This window comes from Salarias fasciatus, chromosome 12 (genome assembly GCF_902148845.1).
Source record: "Salarias fasciatus chromosome 12, fSalaFa1.1, whole genome shotgun sequence".
NCBI lineage: Eukaryota > Metazoa > Chordata > Actinopteri > Blenniiformes > Blenniidae > Salarias > Salarias fasciatus.
This window is the reverse complement of record NC_043756.1, coordinates 32301574-32315475: the sequence shown is the minus strand read 5'-3', so window position 1 is coordinate 32315475 and position 13902 is coordinate 32301574. Positions and strand designations below refer to the sequence as shown.

The 13902-nt window shown below is 60.0% G+C and overlaps 1 protein-coding gene across 1 annotated transcript; it reads right to left on the bottom strand.

The window, feature by feature from the left end:
* Positions 1–921: 921 nt before the first annotated feature.
* Positions 922–13115, bottom strand: LOC115398830 (PR domain zinc finger protein 12). The gene is given in 13 exon segments (XM_075410450.1): positions 922–1137; positions 1139–1264; positions 1266–1354; positions 1357–1440; positions 6252–6366; positions 8359–8390; positions 8393–8513; positions 10028–10049; positions 10051–10150; positions 11409–11453; positions 11456–11485; positions 12858–13088; positions 13091–13115. Coding segments are annotated over 13 exon segments (1206 nt in total). The 3' UTR covers positions 922–951.
* Between the last annotated feature and the right edge of the window lie 787 nt (positions 13116–13902).

Sequence of the window (13902 nt, the reverse complement as noted above, 5' to 3'; positions counted from 1 at the left end):
TCAGCTTCACGCCGTCCTCTGACACCTGAGAACCGCTTCAGAACAGCCATGAATCCGGGTTGCCGGTTCTGCTGCTGCTGCTGCTGCTCCCTGGGCCTCGTACCCCCTGGAGGTGTGGATCATCCGGGTGTTCTTCCTGACGCCCACGCCCGACGGGCCCAACAGCTACGTCAGGGTGAGATGCAGCAACGGCGAGATGGGGGACGCACGTCGAGTACAACACCACCAACCCCAAGTGGGACGTCTGGTTCAACGAGACCGGTATCGGAAGCGGGGGTCCACTGCTGATTGAGGTCATGGACAAGAGGGACTCTGGGGACGTGTATCTGGGCTCCTGCCTCATCACGCTCAAGTGGGTTCGCATAGTAAAAACTGTGACCTCTCGGCAGGAGGAACCCTGTTCTATCACTACTTTCTGATGTAGTGAGGAACTCTGGAGTCATGAAGGCAAAATAAAACCAGAAACCCACCGGATCCCCCGTCTCTGCTTCTGTGTGTGTGTGTGTGTGTGTGTGTGTGTCTCAGTCTCAGACCACCGTGGAGGAGGAACAGTAAAACTTTATTCAGAGTAAAGGTTCTTCATATATGATACACGGTTCTTATAGAGGTTCACACAGAAACAGAGAACTACTGACTGGTCCGGGTCCCACGTCATGTTCGGGTCAAGGATCAGGTCAGGGTCAGGGTCAAGGGCAGGGTCAGGGGTCAGGGGTCAGGGTCATGATTAGATCATGCTTGGACCTCATGTTTTCCACACAAGTTGTTTGTTCTTCAGTGTTTTAAAGGAGAAGCTCCTCAAGGGCGCCTCCTAGTGTTGCACATGCAACATTACAACAGCATCATGCAGACACCGTCACAACACTCCTGCTCATGCAACACCGCCACACCCGGTCCAGGGTGTGTGTGTGTGGTGTGTGTGTGTGTGTGGGTGGTGTGTGTGTGTGGTGGGGGTCACAGCACCATGTGGGGATGTGTGCCCAGTGACGCCGGGTGAGGCACGGCGGTCAGCTGGGGCGGGTGTGACGGCGGTGGGGTGTGTGTGGCGTGGAGGCCGGCCCCTCCACCCGCCACCACCACCACGCCCCCGGCCGCCGGCCCCGCCCCCGGCCCCGCCCCCGCTCGCCGCTGGGCCGGTGCCGGCGCTCTTCTGGTGCGCCCGCAGGCCGGCCAGCTGCGAGTAGGCGGACTGGCAGACGTGGCACTTGTAGGGCCGCTCGCCGGTGTGCAGCCGCACGTGGTTGCGCAGCGTGGACGACTGGCTGAAAGCGGCGGTTGCAGAAGCGGCAGACGAACGGCTTGTCCAGCGTGTGGATGCGCATGTGGGAGCGCAGGTTGCTGCGCGAGTTGAAGCCGCGTGGCAGATGACGCAGCGCATCCGGCCCAGGCTGGACGAGGACGAGGACGAGGACGAGGAGGACGAGCCTTCCACCGAGTGGAAGTCTCTGGAAGCAAAGACAGGAAGACGAACTCAGGAAACTCTGCAAGGACCGAGACAAAGACCGAGCCTGAATTAAACACAAAGAAACCCAAAGAATCTCCTCTAACTCGATTTAAACTCCTCAAAACCCGACTTAATCTCCTCAAAACCCGACTTAATCTCCTCTAAACCCGATTTATCAATCAATCAATCAATCAATGTATTTTTGTACAGCCCAGTATCACAACAGCAGCTGCCTCAGGGCTTCAAGATGTTACATTGTTGGTAAAAATAAAACAGTGAATAAGCATAATGTTAATATGTCAGATTCACAGTAACGAGACTAAACGAAGCAACCACCGCCTTAGACCCTCCTCTAAACTTATTCTTACTTACTTAGACTTATTCTCCTCTAAACCCGACTTAACTCCTCTAAACCCAACTTAAACTCTCGAGACTCTGGACAGACATAGTCTCTCCAGAGTGTCCAGGGTGTCCTCCCAGTGGGACATGTCCAGATCCACGTCCAGGAGGTTCCATCCTAAAGAGGAGCTGAGCTCCTCACGGCTCCTCTCCATGTGGAGGAGCAGCGGCTCTACTCCCAGCTCCTCCCCCTGCTGACGTAGCTCCTCCCTGCTGACGTAGCTCCTCCCCCTGCTGACGTAGCTCCTCCCTGCTGACGTAGCTCCTCCCCTGGTGATGTAGCTCCTCCCCCTGCTAACATAGCTCCTCCCCTGTCTCTAAGCCAGTCCAGCCCCCTACAGAGGAAGCTCAGCCTCTTGTCTCTGGACCTGGTCCTGGGTTCTGAACCCGATCAGGACCAAGGTGAGGGGAACGTGGACTGACGTGAATCCAGAGCTTCTTTCAGCTCCTTCTTCACCACGAACGACCCAAACACTGCTCCACCTCCTGACAAGCCCCTCCTCCACCCTTCCTCCACCCTCCTGCGGTGTGTCGGTCACATGGTGGTGACGTCGGTACATGTCAGGTATTTGTAGGTGCTGTTCTCCGGCGCCCCGGGGGTTGTTGGGAAATGTAGTCCGAGAATGAAGCCTCCTTCATTGAAGTGGTTCGGCTGTCTGGGAGCACCTCTGGATGTCACATTGGTGACGAGGATGAGCTTCGACTCCGCCCCTCCCTCAGTCCCTGCTCTGCCGGCGAGCCGCCGTCCCCTGGACCCGACGGTCCGAGTCCTCTCAGACTTTCCTCACCGCCGCCGGGCTAGCCGAGCTAGCCAAGCTAGCACACCGCTATCCACACCTGGGAAGCCAGGGACCACGTATCTTCCACACTCTGGACCGAGAAGGAGCAGGACTGTCGTCTCACTGGTGGACACTTCGCCATCGTCCGCGGATCGCTCTGACGGCGAACAGATCGGGTGAACCCGTCCACCAGGACGTCCCGGACCTCCGTGTTTTGCTAGCTTCTGCTAATTCCTTCATCTGGACGACGAGTTTCTTGGCGACCAGCCGGCGGAGCAGACAGCTGATCTGAAACCAGGTGAGGAGCTGCTCCTGGCGCCGGGCGGCCTGTCCTCGTCATGGCGGTGAGACGGCGTTCCAGGGCTGGAGGCGGCCGCAGTTTAGCATCACGGCTAACGGCTTCGTCACGCTCGGCCCTCGCTGATCAGACAGCGGCCCCAGCGGCTCCATGGCCCCGGCGGCTCGGTGGCCCCGGCGGCTCGCGGCCCCGGCGGCTCGGCGGCCCGGCGGCTCGGCGGCCCCGGCGGCTCGGCGGCCCCGGCGGCTCGGCGGCCCCGGCGGCTCGGCGGCCTCGGCGGCTCCGTGGCCTCGGCGGCTCGGCGGCCCCCGGCGGCTCGGCGGCCCCGGCGCTCGGCGGCCCCGGCGTCTCGGCGGCCCCGGCTGCTCGGCGGCCCCCGGCGGCTCGGGCGGCCTCGGCGGCCCCGGCGGCTTCCATGGCCCCGGCGGCTCGGCGGCCCCGGCGGCTCGGCGGCCCCGGCGGCTCCATGGCCCCGGCGGCTCGGCGGCCCCGGCGGCTCGGCGCTCGGCGGCCTCGGCGGCTCCGTGGCCCTGGCGGCTCGGCGGCTCAGCGGCCCCCGTCGGCTCGTGCGGCCCCGGCGGCTCGGCGGCCCCGGCGGCTCGGCGGCCTCGGCGGCCCCGAGCGGCTCCGCCCCCCCGACCCTGCCGACCTCCCGCTGATGAGCTGGAGGTTCAGGCTGCGGGTTCCCTCAGCGGACGGCGGCTCGTCGTCCCAGCGGCCTGTCCAGCTGTAGACAGAGGTGTCCACGCTGCAGGGAAACACCGTCACCACCACAGCGTGCCGCTCAACGCCGCGGCGACCAGACCGGGCGCCGCTCACCTCGCCCGTCCAGCCCGACCACCAGCCACGTCCGTGGGCTCCGCCTCCAGCCTTTCACCTGGTGCACCTGGAGCTGGACGGGGGTTTTTCTTGCTCCTGGACTCGGCTGTCTCCAGGTCCTCAGTCCGTCCGCCGTCCGCCAGCGCTCCCCAAGACGCAGCGCTGCAGCAGGACGCAGGCGCCGTACGGGTACGGGTGGCTCTAAAGTCACTCGCCGGCACCAGACTCCTCCCAGCCTCACGCTCCAGGTGTCCCGCCGCGGCGCCGCTGTCCAGGGGTTGGACCCTCATCCTGTGCCGGGATTCTCCATCAGCGAGCCTCGTCCTGACAGACGACACCGCGGCAGCAGCGCCGGCCGCCGCCTGTCACTGAGCTCGACTGCCTCACCGCTCCAACCGCCAACCGCTCGACCCCTGACCCTGCCGGGTGACCCCTGACCCTGCCAGGTGACCCCTGACCCTGCCTCTGCTGGGTGACCCCTGCCCCTGCCAGGTGACCCCTAACCCCTGCTGGGTGACCCCTGACCCCGCCTGACGCCCCCGCCGGGGCTGCAGTCCCCGCTGGATGCCGGTGACCCGGCGGGTCGACGCGTCGCCCTGGACCTCCAGCCTGGTGAGGAAGACGGGGGTCTGAGTCCTGCGGGGGTCTCAGGCAGGTGAACCAAGCTGTGTTCCAGAGGAAACCCGCTCCCCACAGTGGAGGCCTCTCTGGTCCAGGACTCGACCTAGACCTGCACCAGGACCACCTGCAGGTCCCTCTGCACCCCCATACCCTGGGCCCGGCTCTGGTCCCGGCTGCTTCCAGAAGGCCTCCCTGGTCTGGCGGTTTACCTGGACCACCTCCGCCCCTGCACGGAGACCGCCTCTCCAGGTCCTGGACGTCCTCTCAGGTCCTGACCCTCTGACCCCACGGTGAGGAGCCGCCGCTTCACAGCCGCTTGCCTTCGGAGTCCGTGAGGCTTCCGCCCAGACGGCGAGGGTCAGAGTCCGCTGCAATCCCGATCTGACGCCGTCCTGGCCCGAGGCCCGCCTGCCCCCGCCTGCCTCCGCTCCGAGACCACCGCACCGCTGCGCCCTCCTGAAAGGGGGCGTGTCCTGGACCTGGTCTGCAGCAGTCCGCCGTCTGCAGTCTGACCTGCCCGCCGTGCTCACTTTGACCCCGAGAGCCGCAGGTCGTCAGCTGTGACCTCCAGCAGCGCGTGGGCTGTGGTCTGTCACAGCGCCACCGAGGGGCGGAGCCTCACGGACGCTGGCTCCGACCAGCAGATGGTTCGTGGAGAGGGAGGCGCTGGCGGTCTGGGCAGGTGAGCCGAGGCCCAGACCGCCCCCCGGACCCTCCCAGCTCTCCTGGTCTCTGCTGGATCAGGTCCCAAACCGCCGGTCTGAGACGCTGCAGCTACAACCGCCCCGCAGGGTCCACAACCTGGTGGAAGACCTCTCTGAAGCCACGCCCACCTCCCCCAGATCCCCCCAGACCTACCCAGACCCCAACCAGACCCACCCAGACCCACCCAGACCCACCCAGACCCCAACCGGAACCCAACCAGACCCACCCAGACCCACCCAGACCCCAACCAGACCCACCCAGACCCACCCAGACCCACCCAGACCCCAACCGGAACCCAACCAGACCCACCCAGACCCACCCAGACCCCAACCGGAACCCAACCAGACCCACCCAGACCCACCCAGACCCCAACCAGACCCACCCAGACCCACCCAGACCCACCCAGACCCCAACCGGAACCCAACCACCCACCCAGACCCCAACCGGAACCCAACCAGACCCACCCAGACCCACCCAGACCCCAACCGGAACCCAACCAGACCCACCCACCCACCCAGACCCCAACCAGAACCCAACCAGACCCACCCAGACCCACCCAACCCCAACCAGACCCACCCAGACCCACCCGACCCCAACCAGAACCCAACCAGACCCACCCAGACCCACCCAGACCCCACCCAGACCCACCCAGGACCCACCCAGGACTCACCCAGACCCACCCGACCCCAACCAGAACCCACCCAGACCCACCCAGACCCACCCAGGACCCACCCAGACTCACCCAGACCCACCCAGACCCACCCAGACCCACCCAGACCCCAACCAGAACCCACCCACCCCCCGACCCCACCCACCCACCCAGACCCACCCAACCCACCCATACCCCAACCAGAACCCACCCAGACCCACCGACCCACCCAGACCCACCCAGGACTCACCCAGGACCCACCCAGACCCACCCAGACCCACCCAACCCAACCAGACCCAACCAGAACCCACCCAGGACCCACCCAGGACTCACCCAGGACCCACTCAGACCCACCCAGACCCACCCAGACCCAACCAGAACCCACCCAGACCCCCCAGACTCACCCAGACCCACCCACCCACCCAGACCCACCCAGACCCACCCAGACCCAACCAGAACCCACCCAGGACCCACCCAGACTCACCCAGGACCCACCCAGACCCCCCCAGCAGCGTTCTGGTTCTGGACCGGTTCCGGTACCGTTCTTGCTCTTCTTGCTCTGCTCCTCCTCTCCTCCGGGGATCCCTGGGATTCCCAGGAAGGTGTTCTGCGAGTTCCCGTACCAGACGAGCAGCTCCTGGTCCGGAGGGATGGTCTGGAACCACAGAACCACAGAACCACTGAGAACCACTGAGAACCACTGAAGACCACTTCACTTCAGTCCTCATTATTGATCACTGCTGATCCACCCTGATCCACTCTGATCCACCCCGATCCACCCTGATCCACTCTGATCCACTCCGATCCACCCTGATCCACCCCGATCCACCCTGATCCACTCTGATCCACCCCGATCCACCCTGATCCACCCTGATCCCACCCCGATCCACCCCGATCCACCCTGATCCCCCTGATCCACCCCGATCCACCCTGATCCACCCCGATCCACCCTGATCCACTCTGATCCACCCCGATCCACCCTGATCCACCCTGATCCACCCCGATCCACCCTGATCCACCCTGATCCACCCCGATCCACCTGATCCACCCTGATCCCCCCGATCCACCCTGATCCACTCTGATCCACCCCGATCACCCTGATCCACCCTGATCCACCCCGATCCACCCTGATCCACCCTGATCCACCCCGATCAACCTGATCCACCCTGATCCACCCCGATCCACCCTGATCCACCCGATCCACCCCGATCCACCCTGATCCACCCGTCCAGACCCCCTGATCCACTCTGATCCACCCCGATCCACCCTGATCCACCCTGATCCACCCCGATCCACCCTGATCCACCCTGATCCACCCCGATCCACCTGATCCACTCTGATCCACCCTGATCCACCCTGATCCACTCTGATCCACCCTGATCCGCTGCAGAGCAGCAGAATCTTTAGAACCCATCAGTCAGAAGAGGCAGCAGTGTGGCGCCGGGCCAGCAGGGGCGACATGCGGCTGCTGGTCTGAGGCTGCTGGATCAGGGGAGGTGTTGCTCATAGGAACTCGGGCACATGCGCGCTCCAGAACCAGACCAGCAGGTCTGCCTGGTCCCGGTCCGGTCAGGACCTCAGGAAGTGGATTTGCTGCTGGGAGGCCAGGACGGGTTCCTGGAGACGCGGGTCCAGAGGAACCTGGAGGGGAGGGGTCTGGGTTGGACCTGACCTGCTGTGGAGCCAGGTTCCTGTGTGGAACCAGGTAGTCCAGGACCTGGTCTCTGTGGGTGGAGTCACACCTCATCAGGAACAGACTTGAATCTGCTGTGTCCAGCAGGGGGCGGCAGAACCCAGGTTCTGTGTGGTCTGGTTCTGGTTCTGTGTGGTTTGGTTCTGGCTGTGGTTCAGGTCTGGTTCTGTATCATCATCGTTTCTGTTGGAACCCGACCCTCCCCGTACGGCTCCAGCTGAGCGTCTCCATGGTAACAGATTGTCGTTTAGTTCAGATCTTCCTGGTTCCTGATCAGAACATCCAGAGCATTCAGCTTTAGAACCTTCTGTTCTCCAGAGGAGACAGGAACGACTGACAACCCGGCGGAGAACCCGGGAGAGCGGTTCTCCTGCAGCAGAGAACCCGCGAGAACCCGGGAGAACCCGGGAGAGCGGTTCTCCTGCAGCGAGAACCCGGGAGAACCCGGAGAACCCGGGAGAGCAGTTCTCCTGCAGCAGACCCGCGAGAACCCGGGAGAGCCGGGAGAGCGGTTCTCCTGCAGCGGAGAACCCGGGAGAACCCGGGAGAACCCGGGAGAACGGTTCTCCTGCAGCGGAGAACCCGGGAGAACCCGGGAGAACGGTTCTCCTGCAGCGGAGAACCCGGGAGAACCCGGGAGAACGGTTCTCCTGCAGCAGAGAACCCGCGAGAACCCGGGAGAGCAGTTCTCCTGTAGTAGAGAACCCGGAGAACCTGGAGAACGGTTCTCCTGCAGCGGAGAACCCACGAGAACCTGGGAGAACGGTTCTCCTGCAGTGCAGTAACATAAAGCAGCCAGCAGGGAGCGACGTTCTGCCATAAAGTCATCAGTAGAGACTCAGAACAGGAGAACGTTCCAGAAACCTGAAAAACGTTCCACCCGACCCGGGCGGGTTCCTCTGGGTTCTCCCAGCATTCTGCACGGTTCCTTGGTTCTGCGGGTTCCTCACTCACCTCCACCGCCTTGTAGAAGATGGCGCTGCCGCCTGGACCACCTCCAGGTTCTGCTCCTGCTCGTTCCGCGCACACTTGATGTAGGTCATCCAGCTGCGCTGGTCCTCCTGGCTGGCGTCCACGAAGAACCGCACGGAACCGTCCTCGTTGAACACCTGGAACCAGAACCCAGTGAGACCAGAGAACCAGAACCCAGTGAGACCAGAGAACCAGAACCCAGTGAGACCAGTGAACCAGAACCCAGTGAGACCAGTGAACCAGAACCCAGTGAGACCAGAGAACCAGAACCCAGTGAGACCAGAGAACCAGAACCCAGTGAGACCAGAGAACCAGAACCCAGTGAGACCTGGAGAACCAGAACCCAGTGAGACCAGAGAACCAGAACCCAGTGAGACCTGGAGAACCAGAACCCAGTGAGACCTGGAGAACCAGAACCCAGTGAGACCTGGAGAACCAGAACCCAGTGAGACCAGAGAACCAGAACCCAGTGAGACCAGAGAACCAGAACCCAGTGAGACCCGGAGAACCAGAACCCAGTGAGACCAGAGAACCAGAACCCAGTGAGACCTGGAGAACCAGAACCCAGTGAGACCAGAGAACCAGAACCCAGTGAGACCAGAGAACCAGAACCCAGTGAGACCTGGAGAACCAGAACCCAGTGAGACCTGGAGAACCAGAACCCAGTGAGACCTGGAGAACCAGAACCCAGTGAGACCAGAGAACCAGAACCCAGTGAGACCAGTGAACCAGAACCCAGTGAGACCAGAGAACCAGAACCCAGTGAGACCTGGAGAACCAGAACCCATGAGACCAGAGAACCAGAACCCAGTGAGACCTGGAGAACCAAACCCAGTGAGACCTGGAGAACCAGAACCCAGTGAGACCAGAGAACCAGAACCCAGTGAGACCAGAGAACCAGAACCCAGTGAGACCTGGAGAACCAGAACCCAGTGAGACCAGTGAACCAGAACCCAGTGAGACCTGGAGAACCAGAACCCAGTGAGACCAGAGAACCAGAACCCAGTGAGACCAGAGAACCAGAACCCAGTGAGACCTGAGAACCAGACCCAGTGAGACCTGGAGAACCAGAACCCAGTGAGACCTGGAGAACCAGAACCCAGTGAGACCAGAGAACCAGAACCCAGTGAGACCTGGAACCAGACCCAGTGAGACCAGAGAACCAGACCCAGTGAGACCAGAGAACCAGAACCCAGTGAGACCTGGAGAACCAGAACCCAGTGAGACCAGAGAACCAGAACCGTGAGACCTGGAGAACCAGAACCCAGTGAGACCTGGAGAACCAGAACCCAGTGAGACCAGAGAACCAGAACCCAGTGAGACCTGGAACCAGAACCCAGTGAGACCAGAGAACCAGAACCCAGTGAGACCTGGAGAACCAGAACCCAGTGAGACCAGAGAACCAAACCCAGTGAGACCAGAGAACCAGAACCCAGTGAGACCTGGAGAACCAGAACCCAGTGAGACCAAGAACCAGAACCCAGTGAGACCAGAGAACCAGAACCCAGTGAGACCTGGAGATGTGGAGCATTGTGTCTCTGTATTGCATAACAGTGCTGTGTGTGTTGTTGTTTGTGTTGTTTGTGTTTGTGTTGTGTGTGTTGTGTTGTGTTTGTTGTGTTGTGTTGTGTTGTGTTGTGTCTGTTGTCACCTCCCACATCAGGCTGTTGTCCCAGCAGGTCCAGCTGCTCGGGGGACACCAGGCGTCCCGTGAAGGGCCCCATCTCTGTCCCCGCCTTGATCCACGTCTTGGAGAAGATCCCCAGACCCTCACCTGAGGACACAACACCACACTGCAGACACACACTGCAGACACACACTGCAGACACACACTGCAGACACACACACTGCAGACACACAACACACACACTGCAGACCACACACTGCAGACACAACACACACACTGCAGACACACACACTGCAGACACACACACTGCAGACACACAACACACACACTGCAGACACACACTGCAGACCACAACACACACACTGCAGACACACACACTGCAGACACACACACTGCAGACACACACTGCAGACACACAACACACCACTGCAGACCACACACTGCAGACACACACACTGCAGACACACAACACACACACTGCAGACACACAACACACACACTGCAGACTAGAGATCCACGGATCGGGCGGATCACAGCGGATCGGGCAGATCGGGCGGATCACTATGGATCGGTGGATCACTGTGGATCGGGCAGATCGGGCGGATCACTATGGATCGGGTGGATCACCGCGGATCGGGCAGATCGGGCGGATCACTATGGATCGGGTGGATCACCGCGGATCGGGCAGATCGGGCGGATGACGTGTCGAAAAATGAAGATTTTAACGGTTGAAGAACTCAAATAAAAAAGCGACATTTTCAATCTTATTCCAAACGTAAGAAACGAAGGAAAACGACAGAAAAGCCCTTTTGGATCCTGGAGCAGCCTGGAGGCCTCTGCAGGGGGTCCTCACCTGCCCCCCCCCCTCCCCCCCCCCCCCCCCACCGCCACCGACAGCAGAGCGTCTGCAGCAGAACCGACGCTCCTCTGGAGGAGGCGCCGGTTGGAACTCCGGTCAAAAACATCTTCATCTGGGCGGATGGAAAAAAGCGTCCGGGCATCTCTACTGCACACACACACTGCACACACACCTGCACCACACACTGGACACACACACTGGACACACACACTGCACACACACACTGCACACACACTGCACACACAACACTGCACACACACAGACACACACAGACGCACTGCAGACACACACAACAACACTGCACACACACCTGCACACACACAGACACACACAGAATACACACACAAACACCACTGTACACACACACTGCACACACCACTGCACACACACAGACACACACAGACGCACTGCACACACACACACACACACACACACACACACACACACACACACACACTGCACACACACACTGCACACACACACACACACACACACACACACACACTGCACACACACACTGCACACACACAGACACACACTGCAGACCGTGCAGACTGACCGGGACGGAGCTCTGGGCGATGATCACCTCTGGGGTAAAACCAGGCTGGACAGCTTCTGCACCTCTGGGGGGCAGAAAGGGGGGTATATAGAGAGGAGGGGGGTAGGGAGTAGAGGGGGGTAAGGGGGCAGGAGGGGGGCAGAGGGGGGTAGAGGGGGCAGAGGGGGTAGAGGGGGGTAGAGGGGGCAGATTTCATGATGTTCTCTGTTTTTTCAAGCTGCTTCCAAACGTCTCTGAGATTTTATGGCTTTAATTTGACTGAAGCTGGTCTGAGGGGGGGGGGGGGGGGGCTGGAGGAGGACCAGTTAGTCACCCGAGACCCGCACAGACCCTCACAGACCACCACAGCCCCGCAGAGACCTGCAGACCCCCTGGGGATCCGGACCTTCCGGTGCGGCCCGGCGGGCTCCGGTCGCGGCGCGGCGGCGCGGCGGCGCGTGACAGCAGAGGAAATTCCAGAGGAGCGAGGCTCGCGCGGCGCGGCGGAGGCGGAAAACCGGGTTTAAAATGAGCCCGACGGGCCCGGAGACCCGGTTCCAGCTCAGACCGCCTCCCAGAAATTAACACGAACGAATTTCAGCGAAACCCGGAACGAACGTTCTGCCGCTCCGCGAGCTGGAGCGCGAGACGACCGCGGCCCGAAGCGCCGTGAGAGCCGGAGGAACAGGGTTCAGCCCGCCTCCCGGACCTCCGGACCTCCGGTCCCCCGGTCCCCCGGTCCCCCGGTCCCCCTGGTCCCCCCGGTCCCCCCGGTCCCTCCCGGTCCCGGTTCTCCTGGAACGAAGAAAGAAAATCAGCGTGAAAAATCATCTGAGGGAAAAGCGGCTGCTGCGCCGACAGTCCGACAAACACCGCCAATTAAAAACTACAACACAACAACAACACAACAATAAATAATAATAATAATAATATATTTATATTATTATTATTAGTATTACTATTATTATTATTATTATTATAATATTATAGTAGTTGTAGTATAATAATAGAAATATTACAAAGAGAATACTAACAATAATTGCAGTAACTCCCAATTATTATTATTATTATTATTATTATTACTAATATATTATTCACAACAACAATAATGAAATAAACTAATTTAGCATTATTGTATCATTAGAATTATTACTATTTGTATTATTTCCATCAGTATAAAAATGAAAAAGTGGGTAAGGGTTACAATAAATAATAATATAATATAATAATAATAATAATAATACTAATATATAATAATTAGGGTTATTATTATTATTATCTTCATCATTATTATGTAGTTATTAATATTATAGAAAAAAAGCAGAAAGAAATAAACGGATCCCTGGTTTTGAGTTAAAGTTCAGATTTTTCTCCGTTACATTAAAGCTCCGCGCGAACCGGAGAGACCCGGAGCCGGTCCAGACGCGGCCCGCGCCCGCGGCCCGCGGCGGCCTCACCTCCGGAGAACGACTGCGCCAGAACCTCCGCGGTGAAGGCGGTCCTCGGGCTCGCGCTCGGCCCGGTGCGGTCCTCGTGCTGCAGGTGCTGCGGGTGCGCGTGCAGCTGGTGCGGCTGCTCGCCCAGCACGTGCCTCCAGCGGCCGTACAGGAAGCTGTGCAGGATGTCCGACGTGATGATGTCCGCCAGCGACAGCGGCGCGGCCGGCTTCAGGGCCGGCTTCAGGCCCAGCGGGGGCCGGGCAGCACGGAGCCCATGGCCGGAGGGGCGGGGCCGGGGCAGCGGCCGGGGGCAGGACCGGGACCGGCGGAGCGGGGGACGGGAGCCGGTGAAGCCGAGGCTGAGAGATCAGTGGATCTCCTGAAAGATCCAGGAAAAGCTGCAGCGCCTCGAGTGAAGCGACGGAGTTTGATTTGAACGATGAAAAACTGTAAATAAATTACAATAAAATACAACTGCAAAATTAAATACAACTTAAAAATGGAAAATTAAAAAAGAACAATGAAAAAATAAAACCAAGAAAAAATCATTTCTGATTTGAAGCAAAGCGCCGAGAGGATCTGAGACTGAGAGGATCTGAGGATCTGAGAGGATCTGAGAGGATCTGCGGCAAACCGCGCTGCGGGGCTGGATGGAGGGGGGTTCTAGTCAAACCACCTCACCTCCCGGTCTGGATGGGGATGGGGGGGGGGGGGGGGGGGGGGGGGGGGGGGGGGGGCGGGGGAGGGGAGGGAGGGGGCTCCACGCGCTGTTATTGGCTCCATTTACCGCTTAGAGGCTCGTGACACCAGAGACTCTCAATTAGGAACAAATGAGGGGCAACAACGGTTAAGGGGAGGGAGGGGGCACACACACACACACACACACACCACACACACACACACACACACACACACACACCACACACACACCACACCACAGTGTCAGCAGGTATTCAGACCTGCAGGTTTCCAGAAACACTGAAACCATCAAACCAGGAGAGTTTCTATTGGTCAGCTCTGACGGAGGTGCCAAGACCAAAGACCAGGACAATGTAGTCAAACC